Source organism: Labeo rohita, chromosome 4, assembly GCF_022985175.1.
Source record: "Labeo rohita strain BAU-BD-2019 chromosome 4, IGBB_LRoh.1.0, whole genome shotgun sequence".
Taxonomy (NCBI): Eukaryota; Metazoa; Chordata; class Actinopteri; order Cypriniformes; family Cyprinidae; genus Labeo; species Labeo rohita.
Genome location: NC_066872.1, coordinates 18,001,429 through 18,027,293, shown reverse-complemented (window position 1 = coordinate 18,027,293; position 25,865 = coordinate 18,001,429). Strand labels below are relative to the sequence as shown.

The following is a 25,865-nucleotide window of genomic DNA, read 5'->3' as shown; positions in this document are numbered from 1 at the left end:
CCTTTATTCTTTCTATGGAGTGACTGTTACTTTAGCCGCATTTAACCACATTTAGCCATGAAACTTGCTAACTAGCATGTTATTAGGAAAGGCAATTGCAAATGTTTATAAAAAAACCCCTCTAATACTCACGTCTGCAGTAAGTGAAGCTGGATCACGAATCATTTGTGCGAACATAGATGCATTTATGTAGATCAGGAGGCATATTTCCTTCACAAACAGAAGTCATCCGCTGCGTCTTTAGCATTACTTCCTGCGTCTACAGCCTTACAGGACTGTGATTCAGAACAAAGAGTGGCTTTTGGAAGGGTACCTTTATCCCTTTCCGATTGAGAAGGATATTGCAATTTGGTGCTTCCACATTTCCATGCTATGATTGGCTACTTCCGTCAGAGTGGGGGCACACGTAGTTGCCCACCCTTCTTTCCTTCTGTGGAATTTATTTGCATAGTCCAAACACAAAGTTAGAAAAGTGTCATAAAATTTTTACTGGTCCATTTCTCACTTTCCAACCCACAACCAGAATACATTTGGCAATGTTACGTACATATTAAGTCCAAACATGATGGGAAAAGATTGTCACACATACATTCATTTGTCCATTAACAGCTTAGCTGTCACTAAGAATACTTATTTCTCTGTACAAGATGTGTGTGTTGTAGTGTTCATAAGTTTTAAGGTTTGAAATTGTAGTTATGAATGGATTTGCATGGATCTCTGTGATCTCTCTTTGTTTCACCCACTGCTGCTGCGTCTGGAGGTTCTAAGGAATTTTCATGACAGTCAGACAGGCCAAACATTAGTGTTCAGTCTCTAGGTGGGTGAAGAGCAGAAACTGCATTTTGACCAATGAGATGTCCTGTCCTAGCATCTTTATCTGATGGCGTTGGAGGGTTTGCTTTTGTTAATCCACCAAGATCAAATCAAAATGTAGAAAACTTTAGAAAGCATTGTGGTCAGAGAGGGGCCCTGCCATAAACTGGGCCCTGAAATGTGCTGTCCACTACACTAGATAAATAAACAAGTAAACACATTAATATGGCTGATTGTTTTGTTCTTTACACAGGCTAAGTGGCTGTAATCTCACTGCTCAGTGTTGTGAAAGTTTGGCATCAGCTATACAATCCTCAAACTCTGTCCTGAGAGAGCTGGACCTGAGTAACAATGACTTACAGGATTCAGGAGTGAAGCTGCTTTCTGATGGACTGAGGAGTCCAAACTGTCACCTGGAGTTTCTGAGGTAAATGATTTTACATCAAATAAATTAACAAAATATTTTGTATGTTTAACAAATTGCAAAGCTTGTGATGCCATTTCATAAAAAAATATACAGTGTGTCACTGTGTTTATGCTAGCAACTCATAATACAGTGTTTTCAGTGTTTTGGAGTGGCTTGGTTTATACGAAATTCCGCTTCACCCAAACTCCATCTCAATTGCTGAGAGTTTGCTGAGGGTGACTTATAATATGTAATATGGATATCAAAATGCAACATGCATTAAACATCTGCCCTTTTATTTGATTGACCATATTAATCCAAATATATATATAACAATATAAATGTTAGTTAGCTGAGGCAGATCAGTTTTAAAAATTATATTTTAGGTGTTGTGTTTTCTTATCCAAACAAAAAGGCGAAAGGTGCGTAATGGATTGTTGCAGAGCAGTGTTAACAGCTGTTCAGTGTTGGCTGTGGTTATGCAAAAGACATCAAATCAGTATCCAGAAGTTAAAAAGTTACTGGAAACTCTAGTTTACCTACTTTAGTTTACAGTATGTGCCCGACTTACCATTGCTTAGCTGAGAGTGCTCTGTGTTCCTCTCACAGTTTTTTCATACATTGATAGTGACATACAGTCAAACCAAAAATTATTCAAACACCAGATATATTTTTTTTAAATATTTTTACTAGTGGGTGCAGGACATTATAGTTCATTTATTTAAGCAAAATAATAGCAAAATAATGTAAACTGACATACAACCCAAAAGTTCTATATACAGTGGATTACCAGTTAAAATTACTAAAAAATTGGGACCAGAAATTATTTAGACACTTTGACCTGACCATGTTTTGCTTAAGTGTTTTTATTTAATAGCTAATGTGTCCTTTTTACACCACAGCCTGACACAGTTCTGACAGTTTAACTCTGAGTTGATGTCATATTTTATTACAATTTTCTATAGTAAATAAACTGTGGTAATGTGAGAAATGTTGAAGGTGTCTAAATACATTTTGATTTGACTGAATATTTATAATGAGAGAAAAGTTTGTTTAACACAAAGTGAACCTTTAAAGACATGGCCACATAAGAATAATTAATGACTGAAATGGGTATAAATGTGTGTAAGAGATATCTGATTGTCACATGGACTATTGCTGTGTTTGTAGGTTGTCTGGTTGTATGGTGACAGAGAAAGGCTGTCATTATGTGTCTTCAGCTCTGAGTTCAAACCCCTCACACCTGAGAGAGCTGGATCTGAGCTACAATCACCCAGGACAATCATTAGTCAAGCTCTATGAGAAACTGGAGGATCCAAACTCCTCATTGGACAAACTAAAGTATGTCAAGTAGGAAGTTTTATTTCATTTCATTTCATTTTATTTCATATTATGATAAATATATTAATATTTTCTTAATTTAAGTTAAATTTTCATTATTCTTAGGTCACAGTCAAGCTGTCTCTTACTAAAACTTTGTTAAAAAAATTACCCAATAGGGGGCTTTTTTTTTTTTTTCCCCATAATCAATAAAATCAAGTTCTACATGGTTCCAAATAGGAAATAATTCCATATAGGAAATATATACTATGTATTTTATATTCAGCTGCAGTAACAATTCATATATTAATATATTAATTTTAACATAAATATTAATGAAACAAGCAATTATTACTAAATTAAAGCAGGATTTTTCTTTAATTACAGTGGGAGGCAGTTAGCAAAAAAACATCAGGCTTTTAAATGGGTCATTGGATGCCCATTTTCCACAAGTTTATATGATTCTTTAGGGTCTTAATGAAATGTCTATAATATACTTTGGTTAAAAAAATCTCAATGCTTGTGTTAAACAACACGCTTTTTACCTTACCAAGATCAGCTCTGCAGAAATCATCTAATTCTGGTCGAGGCTCTGTGGAGTGAAGAGCCTGTTTATTTTAGCCGCATTTAGCTGCGTTTAGCTGCTAAACTTGGTAACTAGCACATTATTAGGAAAGGTGATCGCAAAGATTCATAAAAAAACTCTTATACTCACTTCTGCTGTAAGTGAAGCTGGATTTGCGTGAACATAGATGGATATATGTAGATCAGGAGGCGCATTCCCTTCACAAACAAATGTAATCTACTGCATCTTCAGCGGCTCAGATGTCGGGAGCAAATGACGACCACTATGTTCATTATTACATCCACCAACACAACACCTCAATCACTCAATCAGAGATATTCTCGTCTAACTTACATCCCTGCTCTGGCATTGAAACAAAGAGGGCGGACAGTTACAGCTGATCTGAGGTAAAACAGTCATGTCAATTAACTATCGTGGGAGCAGCCTCTGTTGGTGTGACGCTACAATAACAGGCATCTGAGAATGACTCTATTTGAAAAAGGGAATATTATGTTTACAGATTAACCCTCTGGGGTCTGAGGGTGTTTTGGGGCCCTGGAGAAGTTTTGACATGCCCTCACATTTGTGCTTTTTTCAGTATCTTAAAAACATATTAATGGCTAAAGTCTGACTACATTGTAATCAGCACAAACTGGGGTACAATCATATGTAAGCAACATTAATGTACATGTTTGTGTTTTTGAGAAAACAACGTTTATGCATGGTTAGTGAAAAACTAAAATCTTTAAGTCACTGAAATAAGGCTGTGAAACACATTCAGAACATTAGTTCACGAGACTTTTGAAAACTGGATGTGGTAGTCTAGAGTTTTTTCTACCAAATGATGTGAAAATCATCTCATTGACGCGTTTACAGAAAACAATATATTGATTTAAATTTTCTAAAACATGTTTTGTGACTGAAAGGGAATATGCGAGGGAGTGACAGCGACCATGAATATTTAGTGATTCAAACCTGAAAGACAAAAGGCCCTCCTCTAATGGCCCATCAATGAGACTCAGACTGTCAGGTAGAAACAATGAGAGATTCAAAGAATGGAGTTTTAGACTATTTGTATTTTATTTACAACACTGTATCATCAAAACATACATAATGAAGATCAAAAGCACATTATTGACTACACTGATCTAACCACAGAGACGTAAACAGACATTTTGTCATTCCTGAAAACTGTTTTCTGAATTCTGTTCAACAAGTAAATTATACCTGATATTTAAGTGATTGCTGCTTCTTTCCATGGATTTAAGAAACAAAACTTATCATCAGTAGTCCAGGAAATTGTTTTACAATAAAAAGAAAATCAGTGTAGTTGAACATCTGATGTGGGTACAGTACTCTTCATGTGGCATTCATGTAGCATTCATCTGTGGTGCAGGAATCAGATCACTAGAAAAAAAAACAAAAACAAAAAAAAAACATCTGTAAGCATTTTAATATCAGGAGCATCTGTAATATATACATACAGTGTAATTTTGTAGTCATAGACTCACACATGCTTTATACTGTCTTTAAAAATGGCATTTTATATCTGAGAAACTAATTATTATTGTTTAGCATGTTAAACATCTATTCATTAACATAGTATTAATAATAAACTAATATTATCCTATTGTTATACGATAAATAAATAAATAAATGTGATGTTATAGTCATAAACACAAGCATGCTTTGTATGTCTTATACAATACAAAGCTATTTTATGTCTGAGAAACTAATGTATTATTGTTAAGCACGTCATAAACATCTATTCGTGAACAGAGTATATGACAGTAGTTTGGTCTCAACAATCTTAGACTCTATCATTCAGTGTTACAGTGTAAACACTATTACATTTATATAGCGTCATTTTTATTTTATAGAACATTAAAAACATCCTGGCGTCCTCAAACATTTCGATGCAATTAAATGAAACATACTTCATAACGTTTCACTTGATTACACATAGTCAGGAATTATAGTTTGGAAAAAATCTAACTACTATAATGTCTACAAGTTATGTCACAGTAACACAACAACTAACGTACTGTCATGTGAAAAAGTTAGGACACCCTATTGAATTTCATGGTTTTCTGTATCGGGACATAATACAAAATAATCTGGTCCTTGGCAGGTCTTAAAATTTAGAAAATAAATCCTCAGGTAAACATCATCACATGTCATATCACATTGTGTCATTATTTATTTAACAATAACAAAGCCAATATGGAAAGGCCATGTGTGACAAAGTTAGGACACCCTATGAGTCAGCTGCCTGTTGATCCACTTTTAGTAGCAATAACTTGAAGCATTCATTTTCTGTGTGACTTTATCAGTCTCTCACATCGTTCTGGAGGAATCTGGACCACTCTTCTTTTCAGTGTTGCTCCAGTTTATTGAGATTTGTGGGCATTTGTTTATGCACAGCTCTCACCACAGCATTTGAGTCAGGATGAGCTCTGGACTTGGACTGGGCGACTGCAACACCTTGATTCTTTTCTTTTCAGCCATTCTGTTGTAGATTTGCTGGTGTGTATGCGATCATTATCCTGTTGCAAGACCCAATTTTGGCCCAACGTTAGATGTCGGACAGATGCCTTCGCATTTGACTCTACAATACTTTGATATACAGAGGAGTTCATGGCCAACTCAATGACTGTGAGGTGCACAGGTCCTGTGGCTACAAAACAAGCCCAAAATTATCAGCCCTCCTCCAGCATGCTTGTCTTTTGGTATGAGTTGTTTGTGCTGATATGCTCTTTAGGTTTTCACCAAACTTGGTGCTGTGCATTATGGCCAAAGAACATTATTCCAGAAGACTTGTGTTTTGTTCAGATGCAACTTTACAGACCTAAACTGTGCTGCAATGAAGCTTTCTTCTGCCAAGCCTTCCAAACATATTAACATGTTAACTGAGGCCTGTAGAGTCTGAGGTGTAGTTCTTGGGTTGTCTGACATTTCTCTGAACTTTACACGGTCTGATCTTGGGTTGAATTTTCTGGGACGTCCACTCCTGGAAGGAGAGGTGTCTGTTTTAAATGTCTTCCACTTGTGAATAAACCTCAAATTGTTTGGAAATGGCCCTATTACTCTTCTCATATTGATGATACCAACAATTGCTTCTCTAAGATGATTGCTGATGTCTTACCTCCTTGGCAATGTGTTAACGCGCACCTGAAGGCTCCAGACCAGAAAACTGCCAAAGCTTATGTTTTTATAGAGGCGCTCAGACTTGCTGATGATCAGTTAGTCAAAGGTATTTGATCAGCAGTGCTTGACTGTGATTTACCCTCTTAATTCCAGTGTTAACAGTAAGGGTGTCCTAACTTTGTCACACATGGCTTTTCTATTTTGGCTTTATTTTTGTTCAGTGAATAATGACACGGTGCAATTTGTCATGTGTTATTCATCTGAGGTTTTATTTTCAAAATAAGACCAGCCAAGCACCTTTTTTTTAAAATGATGTCCTGATACAGAAAACCATGGAATTCAATAGGGTGTTCTAACTTTTTCACATGACTGTAAGTAGGCTAATAAAAAGACTTACTCTTAAGGTGGATCTCGTCGTGCATTGCATCGCGTTCGTCCTCTGAGGGAAATATAAATCTTTCTCCTCACAGCGCGTTTTCTTCCAGTAACAAGATGCAGGAGCCGAGATAAAGAATGAATTGAAGTCTCCCTCTTTGTTTACGTTGATGTGGGCGGTTCGCCGCTTGCGCCTCCATGTGGCTGATTATAATGACAAACTGAAAGTAGCTCGTGGGTGTGAACAAATTAAAAATAATTAGGTCTGACGAGAAAGACTGGACATGGGGTTGGTTTCATACAGATTACTTTAACACATGATATTTGTTTTCGATAAGACTTACTCCATTTAAAAGTAGACATGTCAGGCTTTCTATAGATATCTCTCTCATGTCTCTGTGTTTTGTATTCGCTGAGTTTTAGTTCATTTTATTGACGCATTTCTTAATGACGATCACAGAGAACAACGCGGCAGACTGCATTCCCTGTATGTTTGCTTTATTTAACAAAACCACAGTGTTGTTGTTACTATGAGTGTACACAAATAAAAGTGAATTCCTTACAGATTCCATTGATGTATTGCTCTTCTCTGTACGATCAGAAATGACACAGAAATTGAAGTTCTTTTTGGCATTATCAGAAAAACAACGCCAGCGTGTTTTTCGACCCCAGAGGGTTAAAGAGTCAGTGTAAGATATTGAGATGAAGCTGAGCATCGCCCTGGAGCCCGAGCCTCAACATATGTCTGAACAGGTGTGTGCCAACAAAAGGAGTGTTATTGTGAGAGTCTTTGTCAAGATCATGGGAACTGACAGCCTTGTTTTTGCTGGTTCAAGTCAGTCCAACAGCTCACCCTCAGTCAGGGCTATCTGGGTGCTCTGATCCGCCTCAGGCCTTCCAGTCATCAGCTCTGCTTAGGGATGGGTATCCCCTGTCTCCGCCCCCCAGCCTTCGAGTCCCTGACTTCATCTCAGTCTTCCGACCCATCGGGCTCTGCCCTGGCTCTTTCAGGTCCCTGTCTCCGCCTCACTCACAAGAGCCATCAGCTCCACTTTGGCCCTCTAACTCGGGTGTTGCCCTGACTCTCCATCTGCTTGGCTCCATCTGGGCCATTATTCTTCCCCAGGGTGTTGTCTGTTAAGTCATCACCATGGCTCCTCCCTCCCTTGACTCCACCCCCGCCAGAACCCGACCCTCCCTCCTCAGATGGACCCTATGCAGCGTATACAGTACATTCCCTGTATGTGTATGCGCTTCTAAGGGAAAGAGACCGGCAGAAAGAGAGTATGTACATAATAAAATTAAATTTTGTGACAAAAACATGGTAATAAGAATGAAGGCCTTATGGCTTTGTAATGACATGAGGGTGAGTAATTAATGACAGAATTTTAATTTTTGGGTGAACTTACCCTTTAACTGTGTATAATGGCTTGTTTCCACCGAGCGGTATGGGTCAGTACAGTACGATTCAGGACCGAACATGTTGATCCAACTTGCGTTTCCAACAGCACCCTTACGTGATAGGCGGGGTGTACCATAGCAATCAACAATACGCACAACTCTGCTTCTTTCTGTTAAATAGCTCCACCCTTTTGGTACAGTTTGCTGTGCTAGGTACCCCAATGGAAGGGTACCAAAGAAGTGGTACAGTTTGCTATTTTGGTACTATTCACAATTTTTGACAATGAAAACGGACAAATTGCGTACCGTACTGGTCAGTACTGGTCGCAGTATGTTTGACAATAAAGAGAATAAGACAAAACTTTTAATACGAAGGATCAGTAAAATTATGACAGACTAGTCCTATGCCAATATTCAATTATTTAAATTATTAAGTCCAAGTATTTATTATTTCTTTTAAAAAAGGTTTGATTTAGTTAACCCCTGAAAGTTCAACTATCAGACATGTACTAACATGTAGTTAAGGCTGCATTTTTCATGCATGAATCTATATGTCTCCAGTTGTATTTAAGGATAACTCTTTATTAGTTCATGATTAGATAATGTCTGCACTAATCATGAGTTCATGTTGAAGTAAATATTAATTCATCAATTATTAGTACATGATTATTCATGTACCTTTATTGTAAAATGTTACCATTTTCTCTTTAACCTAAAACTTGGGGTGTCCTCCAGAGGTAGGTAGTAAGTTACATTTACACTGTTACATTTAATTGAATATTTGAAAAATTGTACTTTTCAGAGAATATTTAAAGGTGTCTACTTTTAATTGAATTCAAATAATTTCTAATGACAAAAGTGAATTTCTACTTCGCTACACTGCAAAACATGTTTCACGTTCAGAGTAGTACCAGAACACCGAGAACATAAAGACATTTGAATGATGTGATGTAATATTTACAGTGATATGCTATTTTTACTACTATTCAGCAGTAACCTATAATAGTAGTTAGATGCTATTTATACTAATATTATTAGTAGTATAAATAGCAATAATATTATATTGAGTGTAAATGATCATACTTATTAAAATTATTAAATATTATTGGGACAGAAAAGCCCTCCCTGCATCCTGCCCGATGAACACTTTATTGAATACCTGTGAGGCACTTTATTTCCACTTTTTGAATATTTCCTTCTTTTTTATTAAAAACAGATTTGCAATCTGTTATGTGATAGGAAAAGAGAGAAGAACTGGAGAACATGCATCTAGAGGCGCTGCACGCTGCGATTCAAGACTTTCACCCGCGTTTTGGGACAGTTGACAGAATTGTCACTTGCCTAATTGGTCATTGTTACGTTGTCACAAAAATGTATTGGGTCAATCTATAATTGTGGGTACATTGCATATCCGTGAAGTATATTTTTAATATATTTTCATCAATATAAAGCCCCAATGCTTAATTTTCTAGTACACAATTATACTTTTCCCAATCACACTACTGTATGTTGAAAAAGGCATATCTTTGTTCAGAAATGATAATCATATCACATACAACCCTGGTATTCAACTGTCCAATTTTGTGAAGTTGCTCATTCTACTCTGCATTTAAGCATGAAAATAACCTCAAATATAAATGAATGACATAGTTTTGCCTTCAGTTAGATTAGGTTATCAAGACATTTGGTTGTGCTCTTCAAAAATAATAAGTGTTTATTGTGATAAAACTAGTTTACAACTACTAATAACACTAGACATAACACTAAAATGTCAACTCCGTTACCTGTCAACTGTGTTACCCAGTAAAGGTAACATGGTGGACAGTAGCAAGCATAGATGGCATTTTACACCCATATTCCTACAGACCACCTTTATTTTTATAGCACTATAGATTGTTTCAAAGCAGCTTTACAGTGATAAACAAGAACATAATGATTCAGTGATGCAACAGAGATCATAAAAAAGGCAATAAATTGTTCAGTTTAGGTCAGTTTAGGATTTACAATAATAACATTATAACATAATATAATATTAGACAGCAGAAAGAGCAACAGATATGATCAACAATATAATGAGTATTCAAGTATATCCTGTTAAAGCTTAGTTACTTCTTGGTTAAGTGACTTCAAAACATTGCATCATGTACAATCACTAATGCAGGAACATCCACCTCCATTAATAATAATAGTAATAATACACTGACCAAAATTATAAATGCAACACTTTTGTTGTTGCCCCCATTTTTCATGAGCTGAACTCAAAGATCTAAGACATGTACACAAAAGGCCTGTTTCTATTGTTCACAAATCTGTGTTAGTGAGCACTTCTCCTTTGCCGAAATAATCCATCCTCATAGGTGTGGCATATCAAGATGCTGATTACACAGCATGATTATTGCACAGGTGTGCTATAGGTTGGCCACAATAAAAAGCCACTCTAAAATGTGCAGTTTTATCACACAGCACAGATGTCACAAGTTTTGAGGGAGTGGGCAATTGGCATGCTGATTGCAGGAATGTCCACCAGTGCTGTTGCCCGTGAATTGAATGTTCATTTCTATACCATAAGCTGTCTCCGAAGGCGTTTCAGAGAATTTGGCAGTACATTCAACTGACCTCACAACCGCAGACCACATGTAACCACACCAGCTCAGGACCTCCACATCCAGCATCTTCACCTCCAAGATCATTTGAGACCAGCCACCCAGACAGCTGCTGCAACAACAATAGGTTTGCATAACCAAAGAATTTCTGCACAAACTCATCTCATCTGGGTGCTCGTCGTCCTCATCTTGACCTGAGTGCAGTTCATTGTCGTAACCGACATGAGTGAGCAATTGCTCATATTCGATGGCGTCTGGCACTTTTGAGAGGTGTTCTCTTCACGGATGAATCCCGGTTTTCTCTGTACAGGGCAGATGGCAGACGGCGTGTATGGCGTTGTGTGGGTGAGTGGTTTGCTGATGTCAACGTTGTGGATTGAGTGGCCCATGGTGGAGGTAAGGTTATGGTATAGGTAGGCATATGTTATGGACAACGAACACAGGTGCATTTTATCGATGGCATTTTGAATGCACAGAGATACCGTGACGAGATCCTGAGGCCCATTGTTGTGCCATTCATCCACGACTATCACCCATGTTGCAGCATAATAATGCACGGCCCATGTTGCGAGGATCTGTACACAATTCATGGAAGCTGAAAACATCACAGTTCTTACATGGCCAGCATACTCACCAGACATGTCACCCATTGAGCATGTTTGGGATGCTCTGGATCGAAGTATATGACAGTGGGTTCCAGTTCCTGCCAATATCCAGCAACATTGCACAGCCATTGAAGAGGAGTGGACCAACATTTCACAGGCCTCAATCAACAACCTGATCAACTCTACGTGAAGGAGATGTGTTTTTTTTAGGCGACTGTTATTTTAGAACGTTCCCTTTATTGTTTCCATGGTGACACATCATCATTGTTACGTGACACACCGCAGCCACTATAGCACTGTATGACAGATGTAATTGCTTTTATTTCGTTTTTCCTTTTTTTATTCAAAATATTCACACACTTGCTTACCATGTCTTTAACTATCTGATATTCCGATTCACAAATACGTGTAAGTGAGTGTATTTTGCTGTTTGAAAACCTGTTTCACGAGTTCGCCTGCCCATCCAGTCCTGATGGGCAATGGTAAACAAACTTGGCTTACTGTCCTTAATGGAGGCTCGAACCCAAGGATCAGCTTGAGCGCCGAGTTCAACCCCCCATTGCAGTAATACCTACAGGAAGAATAACAGAAATAGAGGAGAAGGGGAGGTGGAGGGATGCCGGAAGAACTGAGGCTGGGACGGTGCTTATATAGGCTTGTAATGATGATTGACAGGACTGAATGATTAGGCTCCTCCCGAACCTACGTTTGGAACTTCATTTCACGAATTTGTCTGTCCATTTAGTCCTGATGGGCAATGGTAAACAAACTTGGCTTACTGTCCTTAATGGATGCTCAAACCTAAGGCTTAACTTGAGTGCTGAGTTCAACCCCCCAAAAAGTGCTTACAAGAGACAGCAAGCTGGGCAATCAACTGAGAGCAGTTTATGATATGAGTAAAGAGATATCTTTATTGATTCTATCCCTCTCCCCCAAGAATGTGCAGAATACAGTTCCCTGTTGCCGCGTTGGGGCAATACAAGGCAGGTGAAGGGCTAACAAACGAGATCGCTCCTGTAGGAAAGGGGTGGGAAAGCACTGCTGCAGAAATCTCTGCACTTGCAAAATTTGAAGAAAATTTATATATGAAGATTAGTTCGCGGTAGTGAGAAATAGAATTTAGCATGATGTTAGCTGCAAGGGAAGTGGGAGAGGTTATTGCTGCAGAGGTGAAAAAGAGTTTTGATATATCTGCTCTTAGACCACTGGGTGAAATCACTGCTGCGGCAGTGAGAAATAGACGTTAATATGACGTCTGCTGCGATAGAGGAGGGGGATGTCATTGATGCAGAGGTGAGAAATAGTTTTTAGTATGGAAACTCCTCTGAGACCATTGGAAGAAAAACTGACCTCTAGACATTTGCTGAGACCAGTGGAAGAATTCACTGCTGTGGCAGTGAGCAATAGAGTTTGGTTTGACAACTGCTGAGGCCCGTGGGAAAAATCCCTGCTGCGGCAGTGAGAAAAAGGAGTTGGTATATCTTCTCTGAGAATGGTGGAACAAATCTCTCCTGCGGCAGTGAGAATTAGAGCTTAGTATAGTGACTGACTGCTGCAAGAGTCCCCCCCCCAACATTACAACTGCTGCGGCAGTGAAGTAATAAGTGATTTGTTAGGGTAAATCACTGCAGTGTCACTAAGAAATAACAGAGCTGATTTGAGAATGGTGGGAAAGGTCACTGCTGTGGCAGAGACATACTGAGGACATAATAAAGGGCTTCATTTTCATGGGATGAAAAGGGGAATTACCACTTTAGTTGATGGGGATCTGAAAAAGCATGATAATGGATAGTCAGGATAAATATTCAAATCTCAATTAGCTTTGTGCAATGTTTTAGATTACAAAAAACTTCACAAAACATTACATTATAAATTATAGATTTAGATTATAAATTCACAAAACACAAAATATAAGGCATAATAAACACAATTTTAAAGTGGTTTATCTCAAAGCAAAAGAGCCTATTCACAATATAAAGCGATGTAAAGATCTTAACCAATGTTTATAGAGTGGGTGACATGCTGTTTGACTAAAGTAGAGACTTCTGGGATCTGGTTAGGCCACAGTGAAGATTCAAAATTAACAACATTATTTGAAAAACAATAGTAGTCCGACTAGAGGGAGCTCAATCTATGATGCACTAAATGGGGATTATGTGGAGACCAATTGGATGCTGTTTAACAGGTGGAGCACAATGGATTGGATCGTTTGTTCAGATTGATGTGTCGTTCATTACCGTATACTGTAGAATAGGAGCACACAACACTGAACTATTACACATTCACGATTTGTAAGGTATGCAATAAGATTATACATTTAGGAATACCGCTTAAGAATGAGATCATTATAAACGCTTTCGGGATGTAAAGTGAAATTGCTTGGAGCAGTGACTGTGCCAGAAGGAGCGATGGATAAGGTAAACAGAGCTGAATTTCTGATTGGTTTCGTGGGAATTGAATGTTTGATGTGGCGAGTGTGCCTCAAACATTCAACTGTATGCGTTCCTATTTTAAGCATGTAAAAACTGAGGCTGGGATGGTGCAATGTGAGCTGCTTATATAGGGTCGTAATGATGATTGACAGGACTGAATGATTAGGCTCCTCCTGAACCTATGTTTGGAACTTCATATACAGTCATGTGAAAAAGTTAGGACACCCTATTGCATTTCATGGTTTTCTGTATCAGGACATAAAAAATATCTGGTCCTTGGCAGGTCTTAAAATTTGGAAAATAAATCCTCAGATAAACATCATCACATAGACATATCACACAGTGTCATTGTTTATTTAAGAAAAATACAGCCAAACTTAGGACACCCTATGAGTCAATTGCTTGTAGATCCACTTTTAGCAGCAATAACTTGAAGCATTAATTTTCTGTGTGACTTTATCAGTCTCTCACATTGTTCTGGACCAGGAATTTGGACCACTCTTCTTTTCAACATTGCTCCAGTTTATTAAGGTTTGTGGGCATTTGCTTATGCACAGCCATTGGTTCCCATGTTCAGGGAGATGGGAGGCGGGCAGATCCAAATGCAAAGCTTTATTATGACGAGACAGACATGGTCATGAACAGGCAGGGTCAGACAACGGCAAACAGGTATGTTAGAGCAAGACACAAGAGTAAACCGTAGGGCAGGCGAGGGTCGATCAGCGGTGAAGTGATCCTAGGGAGGAGGCAAATGGATAATCCAAAGAGACAAAATAGAGTGCATATGAGGGGCAAGCAAAGTCTGAAAAACAAGGCAAAGTGTTAAATCCATGATGGGTGAAAGGTCCAGGGCAGGCAGAAGGCAGACAAGATGATAAAACCAGGCTAGAAAACAAAACTAGTAGAACCTAACTAGAAACACGACTGAACTAGACTAGGGATGAACAAGGTGGCTCTGTACGGCAACTAACACACAGAGAGTGCAGTCCAATACTCGACCCAGAATAGTGGAAAGGGCCTCATATTTATACAGTTCATGATTGGCTGCAGCTGTGAACGTGTCATCAGGGGAATGGATGAAAGGGAAGGTAGCCCGGGGTGTGGTGCAACAGTCGGTGTAATGTGAATGGCAAGGCGACCTCTGGTGGCGAGCGGACTGGTGTTCAGGACCAGATTCATGACACCCTGAGTTTGGCTAAAAGAAAAAGTAGATGATTTTAAGGGATTTATGTAAGGTTATGTTTTTTGGTTTTTGCGAAAAAGGAAAACTTTTTTCTTCATCAGGAGAATAACATTACGAGCCACTTTAGCAACTACATAGCAAAAGCCTAACAATAACCCCAAGAACCTTAGGAACCATATAGTAACACCCTAGCAACCATCCAGAGTACCTTAGCAACTACATAGCAATACCATAGAAACCACCCAGAATACATTATTAACCGCATAGCAACCACCCCAAATACCCTAGCAACAACACAGCAACTCCTTTAAACCATTCACATTTTTTATCAATTTTTTTTTTATCTGTCCATCAAAACTTCTTTTAATCTTTTAAAATCACTAAACTAAAACTCTTGTTGACTGACTGATTGTGATTCTGTGTTTTCTAGTGTGGATCATGGAGGAGAATCCAGGATTACAGCAGGACTGAAGAAATGTACGTCTACAAACACACACACACGTTCTTGCTATATTGTAGGATAGTAAAACCTGAAATTTTTGACATTGTAAGAAAATGATTAAAAATAGTAAATGATGTTTATCTGAAAATGTAACAGTGCAAACGGTTTTCTGTAAGTGGGTAGGTTTAGGGTTAGGGGATAGAAAATAATGTTTGGTCAGTATAAAAACTATAGAAGTCTATGGAAAGTCCCTACAATTCACACGCACAAACACATGCACATACACACTCACACACAGCTGTAGTGATTGTTGTTGTGTTATAAATGTGTCTGTTCTTGTGTTCAGATGCCTGTTTTCTCACACTGGATCCAAACACCGCAAACAAACATCTCATTTTGTCTGAGGAGAACAGAAAGGTGACACGTGTGAAAGAGAATCAGTTGTATCGTAATCATCCAGATAGATTTGAAGCGTGTCAGGTGTTGTGTAGAGAGAGTGTGTGTGGACGCTGTTACTGGGAGATTGAGTGGAGTGGAGATAATGGTTTGTTTATATCAGTGTCATATAAGAGCATCAGCAGGAAGGGATGGGGTGATGATAGTTTGTTTGGATCTAATGATCAATCCTGGAGTTTGATCTGCTCTCCCTTCAGTTACTCATTCAGACACAATGACATACAGACTGATCTTCCTGTGAAGCCCATCAGCAGTAGAATAGGAGTGTATGTGGATGAGAGTGCAGGAACTCTGTCCTTCTACAGCATCTCTGACACAATAAGCCTCATCCACACAGTCCAGATCACATTCGCTCAGATGCTCTATCCTGGATTTTATGTTTATCCTGGATCATCAGTGAAACTGTGTTGATGAATCAGAATAGACTGACAAGAGACTGTATCCTGACTGAAATGAGCTCCAGGGTGGTTTCACAGCATTTAATAATATATATATTTATTGTAAGTACAGTACATCTGTTGTTGTTTTCTGAGATTTTATTAAAATCACATAATTTAATGGCAGTATATTTATGAACAAAAAACTGAAGTGTTTTACTATTATTATTAGTGCAGTGCAGTTGTTACAAATGAGGCTCCCGCATCGTCTCTCCCGCACCACCAGAGGGAGCCATCACCCGAGTTCTAGCCATCCCATTCGGACTCTGTTTCCCATGTGCCCCATGCCTAGGACTGACCTTTCACCTTTAGCCTATCACCCACTTCCTATAAAGAGGCCTGTTTCCTGTTAGTCTTTGCGAAGTCTTGATTTGCCACGGTGATCAATTCCGAGCGTTTTCTCCCTGTTTGTCTTAAAGTTACCTGATCTGGATTATTTCGTATTTGATTCTGCCGCCTGCCCCGACCTTACCGCTTGTTTATTGGACTCTGTATACTGCCGCCTGCCCCGACCTTTATGCCTGTTCTCTGGATTACGACTCTGATCGCCCCTGTAGTTTGTTGTTGCACTAATAAACTTTGCTGCAAATGGATCCGAACGCCTCTGACTCTTCGTCACAGCAGTATAATTATTGCAATAGTAACTGTTACTATTGATTTGTTTCTTTGATATAATTTAAAAATGAAGTAACTTTAATATTTTAATATTTTGTATAACAAATCAATAATAAAACACTTAGTATGGCAATATTCATAGTACACTGTACTGTAAAATAAAAACTAAAATAATACAAATTATTATTACATTTTCTTTTAAATTATTGCGATAGTTACAGTAAACGTATTTGATTAATTTTTATATCATTAAAAATATTTTGGTTATTAATAATAGTAGTTTTTTTATTGATTTGCTTAACTGTTATAATTAAAAAATAAAGAAATTAAGATTTTGCTGTTATTATTTTTATTATTATTAAATACATTTTATTATACAGCATAATCATAATCTTCAATAAAAATAAATGATCAATAAATGATAAATTATTATAAATGATAAATTAACTAATAACTCACTATCAATAAAATAACGTAACTGTTATGATTTTAATAATCTTATTGAACTGCAAAACAAAACGTATTTAATTGTACATAGTTTTTATTATTATTATAAAATGATTCTTAATTTTAAATACACCAATTAAACAGCTCTTACTATTAAAGTATACATGTTTTAGTAATGTATGTAATGTTTTAATAATTTCTATAAAAAAAATATTTTAATTTTTTAGAATAATTTCATAAATTATTGTATATATATATATATATAGATTTTTTTTTTAATTTACAGTGCAATATGATTATTGCCATAGTTGCTTTTTTTTGTTTGTTTCATATTTTAACCTCTCATATTAATAAATTCTGATTTTTATATTTGAAACATTAATCTCATAGTATTTATGCAAGTAATTAGTGTAAATGTCACTGATATAATTTGATTGGTAACAACCCTATAGTGTCCTACTGATTGAATTACTAATTCAAATGTAAGAATTTGGAAATCAAATAACAGTCCTTAATGAAAAAAAAAAATCATTTCTGTCCTTGACTCCAGTGTGTGTGATGTGTAACATCACATTGTATACTACAGCAAAACGCAAGTACTGGTTTAATGTAGATGTGAAATACATACTTATGTATAACCATTTCTGTATTATACTGCATTGGAAATAAAAGTACATGATATTGTGAGGATAAGTGAGGATCATCTGCATCTGTGTGAACGTAAACGTAAAAATGACAAAACTGCCAGCCATCAGGGAGATCTGGAATGAACATCAGTTATTTCTAGAGTGTCATGTTTCATTATTATTATTATTATTATTATTATTAATTTTGTTTTGCGATATTGTGTAGTTTTTATACTTTTTTAAATGTATGACCTTGAACAAATAAAAACAATATTCTACATGCTTGTTTCATCATTACCTGAATCACACAAATATTACAGAAAGTGTGTGTGTATATTTTGTGAAAATATATATGCGCCGACTGCTGCATCTGTTGTGATCTGGCTGAAGAAAGGTTAGTGTTTTTAAGCGTTTAAGGTGAATCTAACATTTTGAATATAACATTGCATCACTCTATGGTTATTCTGTGCAAGTAAAACTTATCTGAACATGAGTAACAGAAAAAGTGCATCTCATTTTGCTCCGTTTATTAAATCATTTGATTGTAAACATGAATCTGGTCACTGGCACGTTAAAGGATAAGTCTAATTCCAAAACAAAGATTTACATATAATGTGACAAGCATTTGAGATTAAAAAGTATATAAATTGTATTTTTTTAATGAAAATAACCAATCGTTTCACTTCCTCGGCTGGGATCATTTAGAGTCCTCTGAAGCTGCATTTAAACTGCATTTTGGAAGTTCAAACTTGGGGCACCATATCAGTCCATTATATGAAGAAAAATGCTCAACTTACTCATCTGATCCTTATTAAAATGTGCAGCTTTACAGAAATCAATGATATTTTTGAAGAGTGTCATAAATAAAAGTTTTATTTGCCTATGACCAGACAAATACTAATACAGAAATAGCCTCTCACACACATACACAAAGTGACGCCAAACCATATGCTTCTGAAATAAAAACTGCAACTCAATACATGATTTAATTCAAACTGTTTGAATGTTTGTGAGGAACAAAAATTGTTCAAACCAAAGACAAAAACTACTCTTAGAGGTTCAGGAAACAGTTCTCCATAAAATGCACACACTCAAATATTTGCATTGTAATGTTGTGGAACAGTGTTGTAAATATAACTTAACCACTGATTTCTAGTTGTGTACTTATTTGGAAAACCAAACAAAGTAGTTTCGCTTTCACAACAGTATCTCCACAACATGGCGGCAGCTGCAACATTACTACAGGCAGAATAAAAATTAGGCCTTCCTTCTTTGCGTGTATATTTAGGCGGTGTTATTTAAATCTTCACATACCGAGACAGGAGGAACCACTGAACCCCCCAAAGGGGACGAGCTCTCAGTAAACCCTTTCTGTAGAGAGGGGAGCATTGTCACACCCTGTAAAGGAGCCTTGGACGAGATCTGATCCCGGTGATCAGTTCCTTTGGCCTTAGGGGAAAGCAGTAAGGGCGAACCTTAGTTGCCCGATAGGGCAGTGCTCAAAGCAAACCCTCGATAGGAGGGGAGCATACTGCGCCAAGCAGACAGTAGTCATGCTATCTGTCTAATAATAGTGCCATAGGGCCGGTACATTCAACCGACATAGAAAGTAATGTATCGGGTAAGGCTTCTACTCCCGGGGTGACGTTGGCGTTGGCTAGAAGAGGACCTACCAAAGGAAACACACAAGACAGGTCCCAGAAATACAGCATGGTTAGACACATAATAAGGGATCATACTCACCCACCGTGGTTCCCATGTCTGACTACAGTTACCGGAAAGACCTTCTTGAGAAACTGCCCAGACCATCATAGTGGCTCACCTACTTATAACCCTAACAGGGGAGATAACACCGTCTAGGCAGGGGCTCAGGGAGACTGCTGCTTAAAAACCATATAAAGGGGAGCAATCAAGATTGACCTGACCACAAAGAATGGGCTGTCTACCTACATCCCAGGTAAGACAGCACTTACCTGGTTAAGAGCTCAAAGAGACCGCTACTTAGAAACCCAGGAAGGGGAGCGATCACTACTCTATGAAAAGGGAAATGCAACTCCAGCAGCAACCTAAATGCAACCTAACCCTAACCCTAACCCTAACCAAAAGGGAGGACAGCACCATGTTGGCACCAGAAAACTGCTATTAAGAACGCCAAACAAGGGTCCTAACTAGCACTGGGGCTGCGCAAACAACCAGACGCGACAAAAGTGCGCATTCCGGCAGAAACGCCGGTCCCGCGACCAGCCACAAACACCCCCACACACTGAACCAGATGGTGCGGCACCCACCACACAGGGCCATAGTCCACCGACAAGCCGCGCAACATTGCGCAGCCCACCAGCGAAGCACGGCACCGTGCAGCACATGCAGCCACACCCGACAGCAGGCGACTGAGTCCCATGACCAACGATGGAACCAGCAATCACATCTGACCATTTGCACAGCCCCAGCCAGCACATTGCTAAGCTTTCCATGAAGGGACAGGTTAACACACAGCTAGCCTCAGATAACTGCATTTAACCACATAAATAATGCAAAAACTATAACCATCCTCAGATGGCTATATTATCCTCTTTATTTTCTGTCCATACCCCCGAGTATGGCAGAAAATTAACACCACAATCGTAACGCGCAGCATATGATCAACCCCCTTGGGAGCTGAACATGTGCCGCCCACGTGCCAGACTCCCAGGGAATCAGGCGGAACAGAGCCACCCCCGCGGATGCGTTGTTAATGCCCGAGAGGCGAACACACTCATGCAAATTCGGGTATAGAGAAGACTCACCTCTCTCCTCTGCAAATGCATCGTGATGAGCACATCCAGTTCCCTCACGAGCTGGACGCGCTGCTCTGACCACACACACACAGCCCGCGAGCTTTGTGCAAGCGGCTACGAGAGCACGCCAGTCCATCGCAAGAAATAAGCACTGAATGTGACGATTGCATTCAACTCCCTCAAGAGCTGAAAGCGCAGCTGGCTACTGCACACAAATCCCGCGAGCCCTGTGTAAGCGGGTATGAGAGCATGTCTGCCTCTAGCAACAAGCAATAAATGTGATGATCTCATTCAACTCCCTCGAGAGCCGATATTCGCTTAATCATCAACCTTATAAGGAGAAAGGTGCGGGTGTCAGAGCGTGCTTGTCTTTCGCAAGAGACAAGCACAGAGTGCAATAAACTCCACGGGAGCAAAGAGCGCTTGCTCCTTACCACGCATCGACACACGCGAACCGTAATAAAATATTTGGTGAGAAACCGGCGCTCAATTCGAGCTTTTGGTTACAGACAAAAGGTCAGTGAAGACGAAGAAGAGACCGTCCTGTTCTACCAGCGTCCTTTTATACTATGGTCGCACCGGTAGTGACGCGCCGGCAGCGACGAGTCGTGCCAGAAGTGACATCATAGGCTGTCGCCGGCCAACCCTGTTGATGTTTTTGTATGTAGACTTCAGACATGGGTCACGCTGGTGGCGTTCCCCATAGCGCCCCCTAGAGGACGCAGTTCGAGTTCCTCGAAAGGGAACATGAAATTGCATCTAACCCATTTAAAAAAAAAAGTGTTTTAGACTGGCATATTAGTGGAGTTTAGATAAACATGATTCATACACTGATAGAAAACTCAAGAGAGAATGGGTTGGCCAGGTCTATTATTCATCATTCTCATCTAGTGGTAGGGGTGTAGCATTACTAATCCACAAAAACGTGTACCCAAAAGGTTGAATCTATTATGGCCAGAACAAAATATCATTACTACGAATTTGGAGATAAAACAAGCAAATTATTGTCATGGCAAATTAAAAAAGAAGAATCAGATCGATATATTCGCTCGATACAATCAAATGATGGCGACAATAACGTTACTTCCTAAATCGGGGAAAGACAGACAAAAATGTGGTTCTTATAGGCCACTAAGTCTCCTTAATGCTGACTATAAAATTCTGACTAAACTGCTTGCCCTAAGACTGGAAACCGTTATACCTAAGTAATACATTCCAGATCAGACAGGATTTGTTAAGAATAGACAAGGCTCTGACAATGTTAGAAGGCTATTACACATAATTAATATCGCTCAAAAGCAGAAACTATCAATGTTCATTCTGTCTATGGACGCCGAAAAGGCTTTTGACAGGATTGAGCCTACTTTTCTCTTTGCAACCTTAGAAGCCATGAGTTTTGAGTCTAAGTTCATAGGATATTTAAAACTATATTTAACTAACCTAAAGCACAAATATACACCAATGGTATTATGTCAAGCACTTTTACATTGTCTAGAGGTTGTAGGCAAGGCTGCCCTATATCTCCCCTATTATTTGCTTTGGCTGTCGAACCCCTTGCTATTGCAGTTAAATCCCATACTGGTATAAAATGAATTAAAATTGGCTCTAATGAACACAAACTATTCCTTTATGCAGATGATCTGTTAATATACCTGACCAGTCCACAATCCTCTCTTACACCCTTGTTACAAGTACTTCAGGAATACAGTGATACATCTGGTTATAAACTGAATTATGACAAGAGTGAAGCATTGCCTATCAATCTCAGAGGTGGGTAGTAACGAATTACATTTACTTTGTTACATTTACTTGAGTAAATTTTTGGGGTAACTAGTACTTTTAGAGTATATTTAAAGATAGGTACTTTTACTTTTACTCAAGTACATTTTTAGTGAAAAAACTTTACTTTTACTTCGCTACATTTGATGGCTTTCCTCTGTTACTGACAAAATTGTAATAAATATTAGATATATAAAATAATAATTTGTTTACGTGACTTAATCTGAAGTCTCGCGAGACGCTGGAGAGGCTGCTTCGTGAGAGTCTGCTACGCATCTCCGCGTAAGTTCAGCGCGTGTTTAGAAAGATGATGGCTGAAGCAGAGGATGACGTGTGTGAGCTATCGGGGGCAGATCACTCGTGGCCTCAAATCAACTCTATTTTTTCACTTCAAGATGTGAGAAAGAACAGTTTCATAATGCGATGCAGGCTGTGTGCACCAAAAAAAGCGACATCGCTGCGTACAAAAATTCCAGCTCCAACATGAAAAAACATGGAGCGGTAAGTGTCAATAGCCGCTTTTCCACTATTGGTCCGAACCGTTCTCTTCGCTTAACCGTTCCGTTCCGTGCCGATCCGGGCCAGTCAGCACAGATACGGTTTCATTTTCCACTGTGATGCTGATAACGGAACTCTTTGGAATGTAAATACAAATGCCTTAGTCGTTGCCTTGGTAACGCAAATGTAATATAAACAGAGATATGATCAGATATTTCTGTTTTTTGGACTTCGTTAAATAACAGAAAAAAGGACACAACTATAAACAACGCAAAAAAATAAAATAAAATAAACAGAAGGCAACGACAGGTATAACGTTACCAACAAATGCTGAGGGGATATGCATGCCAACAGAGACGAACACAGAAGGTAAAACCTTTCTAAAAACTAACACATTTATTGACACTAGTAATGCATGTAATGCATAACAGCTATTTACTTGGCTGTTTGATCATACAGCGCGCTTTCGCTTAGCACACACATTCTGTCACAATAGTGGAAAAGCGGCTAATATGATGATGCCTATTTGAACCCTATTAATAGTAATTTGGTAACTATGCGCACTTTGACCCTATAGTATCATATTTCACACGCTGTCTGAATGTTTTTCCTCATATGTCATTGTGCAAGCAATGACAAATATCTTGTTAACCTTACAAACAACACACGTTCGTAAAAAAACGTTCATTCTAAACGTCTGCATGTTTTCATATCCATTTTTCAACAAATCTAAATAAATTGAAGTACATACTGTGACGTTATACACAAATTCGTACACTAATGTGCCCATCACAGGACTGAGACAGGCTACTTTACTTTAGCCTATGTTTTATATAAACAAAACAAAGACACTTTCAAGGAGAGGTGTGTGGAAGCTTTCCAAATAGTTTGAAATATAAGGTTTTCGCTTCATATCAATCAGATCAGAAGTAACTAGTAACTAGCTACTTGAGTAGTTTTTCCATCGGATACTTTTTTACTCTTACTCAAGTAACTATTGGGATTGTTACTTTTACTCTTACTTGAGTAAATATTTCCATAAGTACTTTTACTTTTACTTGAGTACAGATTTTGGGTACTCTACCCACCTCATCAATATACCACATGAGTTAAAATATATAGTTAAACCACTAACACTGTGTTTTAATGGGTTTAAATGTTTAGGTATTCACATTGATTTAACACACGATGATATATTAAAAAAAAACTACTCTACACTTCTGGACAGAGTGAAAGATGACATGAATATCTTACCTAAATATATGTATAAATTTCAGTGTCTCCCCTTGAACATTCCCAAGTCATACTTTAAGGAATTAAACAAAGTATTTTCAGGCTTTCTGTGGAAAGGCAAAAACCCGAGAGTAAAACTTCTTAAACTTCAAGCACCATATAAGAAAGGTGGGCTGAACTTTCCCAATTTTAGACATTATTACTTAGCATCACAATTTCAGGCTATATGGATCTGGCTCCACCCTGATGAGGTTGATACTAGATACAAGGACAGATATAGAACAGTGGGAGATGAGTTCCATCCCATTAAGGGTTGTTCCTTTTTTGGGGTCAAAAAGTTATTTATCCACATTAACTAAAAATAAATTAATACTTAATATATTTTCTACCTGGGAAGAATCACATAATCTATGCAGTTTTAATACTGTCCCAATTAGACATTTACCTCTTTTGTGAAAACCCTATTGTTCCTCCTGGTATTTCTGATAACATCTTAAAAGCATGGGTGAGTAAAGGAATAAAGACACTGAAAGACTTGTATGCCAATGAGTCCTTAATTAGCTTTGAATTGCTATCCCAGACATATAATATTCCTAAACATAATTTTTTCAGATATTTGCAAGTCAGACATTGGGTCAAAGAGATCACCTCTAAGACATTTCCCAAAATTCCAACATTATCGCCGTTTAAAAATGTTATGTTTAACAAGGTTGTGTTCTCTCCGAGAGGTATGGCTTCTGTAGGATATAGTACATTAACAAACAATTTTAAGCCATTTGACAATGTGGCCTTGTAGCAGAGATGGGAGAGAGATCTTGACTGCACAAACAGTCCGGTAGAGTGGGAGTGTGCTATGGAAAGAATGCAGACTACTTTCATATCCACCAAACATAGACAAATCCAATTTAATATTCTGCATCGAACATATACTCCTCACAAACTCCACATGTTAAACACTACTATACCTTCCAAATGTCAAAGGTGTAAAACATTTGAAGGCAATTTACTTCATATGCTTTGGAATTGTCCTGTATTGAAGGATTTTTGGGAATATATAATTAATACATCTTCAAAGATTATTGGTAGCCCAATCAGTTACGATCCTAGAGTTTGGGTATTAGGGGATACTGAGTCATTAGATTTGTCTCATCATAAAAAATATTTTATACTTTTGGCTGGTACTGCTGGGAAAAAATGTATATTAGTGAATTGGAAGCCGACTCATTCTCCATCTAGAAAAACACTGGATCAACGGTGTCCTTTTCAATGTTAGAAAATCACCAAAATCTTTTGAAAAACTTGGGGCTCTTTTTTGGAGCATTTACCTTCTCTTGTTGCAAAATAAACATTTTTGTTTGTTTGTTTGTTTCTGTTTGTTTGTCTTTCTTTGTTTCTGTCCTCCTCTTGTTATTGAAGAAAAATATTTGTAATGTTTGTTTATACAACATATGTTTTGCTTCACATTACATCTGAAAATAAAACTATAAAAAAAACATGATTCATACAATGTAAAAAAAAAATGGTTTCAACTTAAAATAATTTGTTACTCCGCTGCCTTAAAATGTAAATTTTAGTACACACAAATATCTAAGTTGTCACGTAGTACAACTTAACATTTCAACTGCCTACAAGGAAAGCCTTACACATGCTCTCAGTGTGGAAAGAGTTTTGCTCAAAAAGGAGTTTGTAATGCCTGTCATGATAC

The 25,865-nt window shown here is 38.0% G+C and overlaps 1 protein-coding gene and 1 long non-coding RNA gene across 2 annotated transcripts in view; one reads left to right on the top strand and one right to left on the bottom strand.

Moving 5' to 3' along the window:
• Nucleotides 1–16,361, top strand: part of LOC127164165 (NACHT, LRR and PYD domains-containing protein 3) — a 38,825-nt gene extending 22,464 nt beyond the window's left edge. The window contains exons 5-8 of the mRNA XM_051107940.1: nt 1,067–1,240; nt 2,390–2,560; nt 15,281–15,327; nt 15,639–16,361. Of these exons, the coding sequence (XP_050963897.1) occupies nt 1,067–1,240; nt 2,390–2,560; nt 15,281–15,327; nt 15,639–16,159 (913 nt within the window). The 3' untranslated portion in view covers nt 16,160–16,361. The remainder of the gene's footprint in view (nt 1–1,066; nt 1,241–2,389; nt 2,561–15,280; nt 15,328–15,638) is intronic.
• LOC127164269 (uncharacterized) overlaps nt 1–21,046 on the bottom strand; it is a 37,962-nt gene extending 16,916 nt beyond the window's left edge. Inside the window, exon 1 of the long non-coding RNA XR_007827612.1 lies at nt 20,660–21,046. This is a non-coding gene — a long non-coding RNA (uncharacterized LOC127164269). The remainder of the gene's footprint in view (nt 1–20,659) is intronic.
• Nucleotides 21,047–25,865: the final 4,819 nt, after the last annotated feature.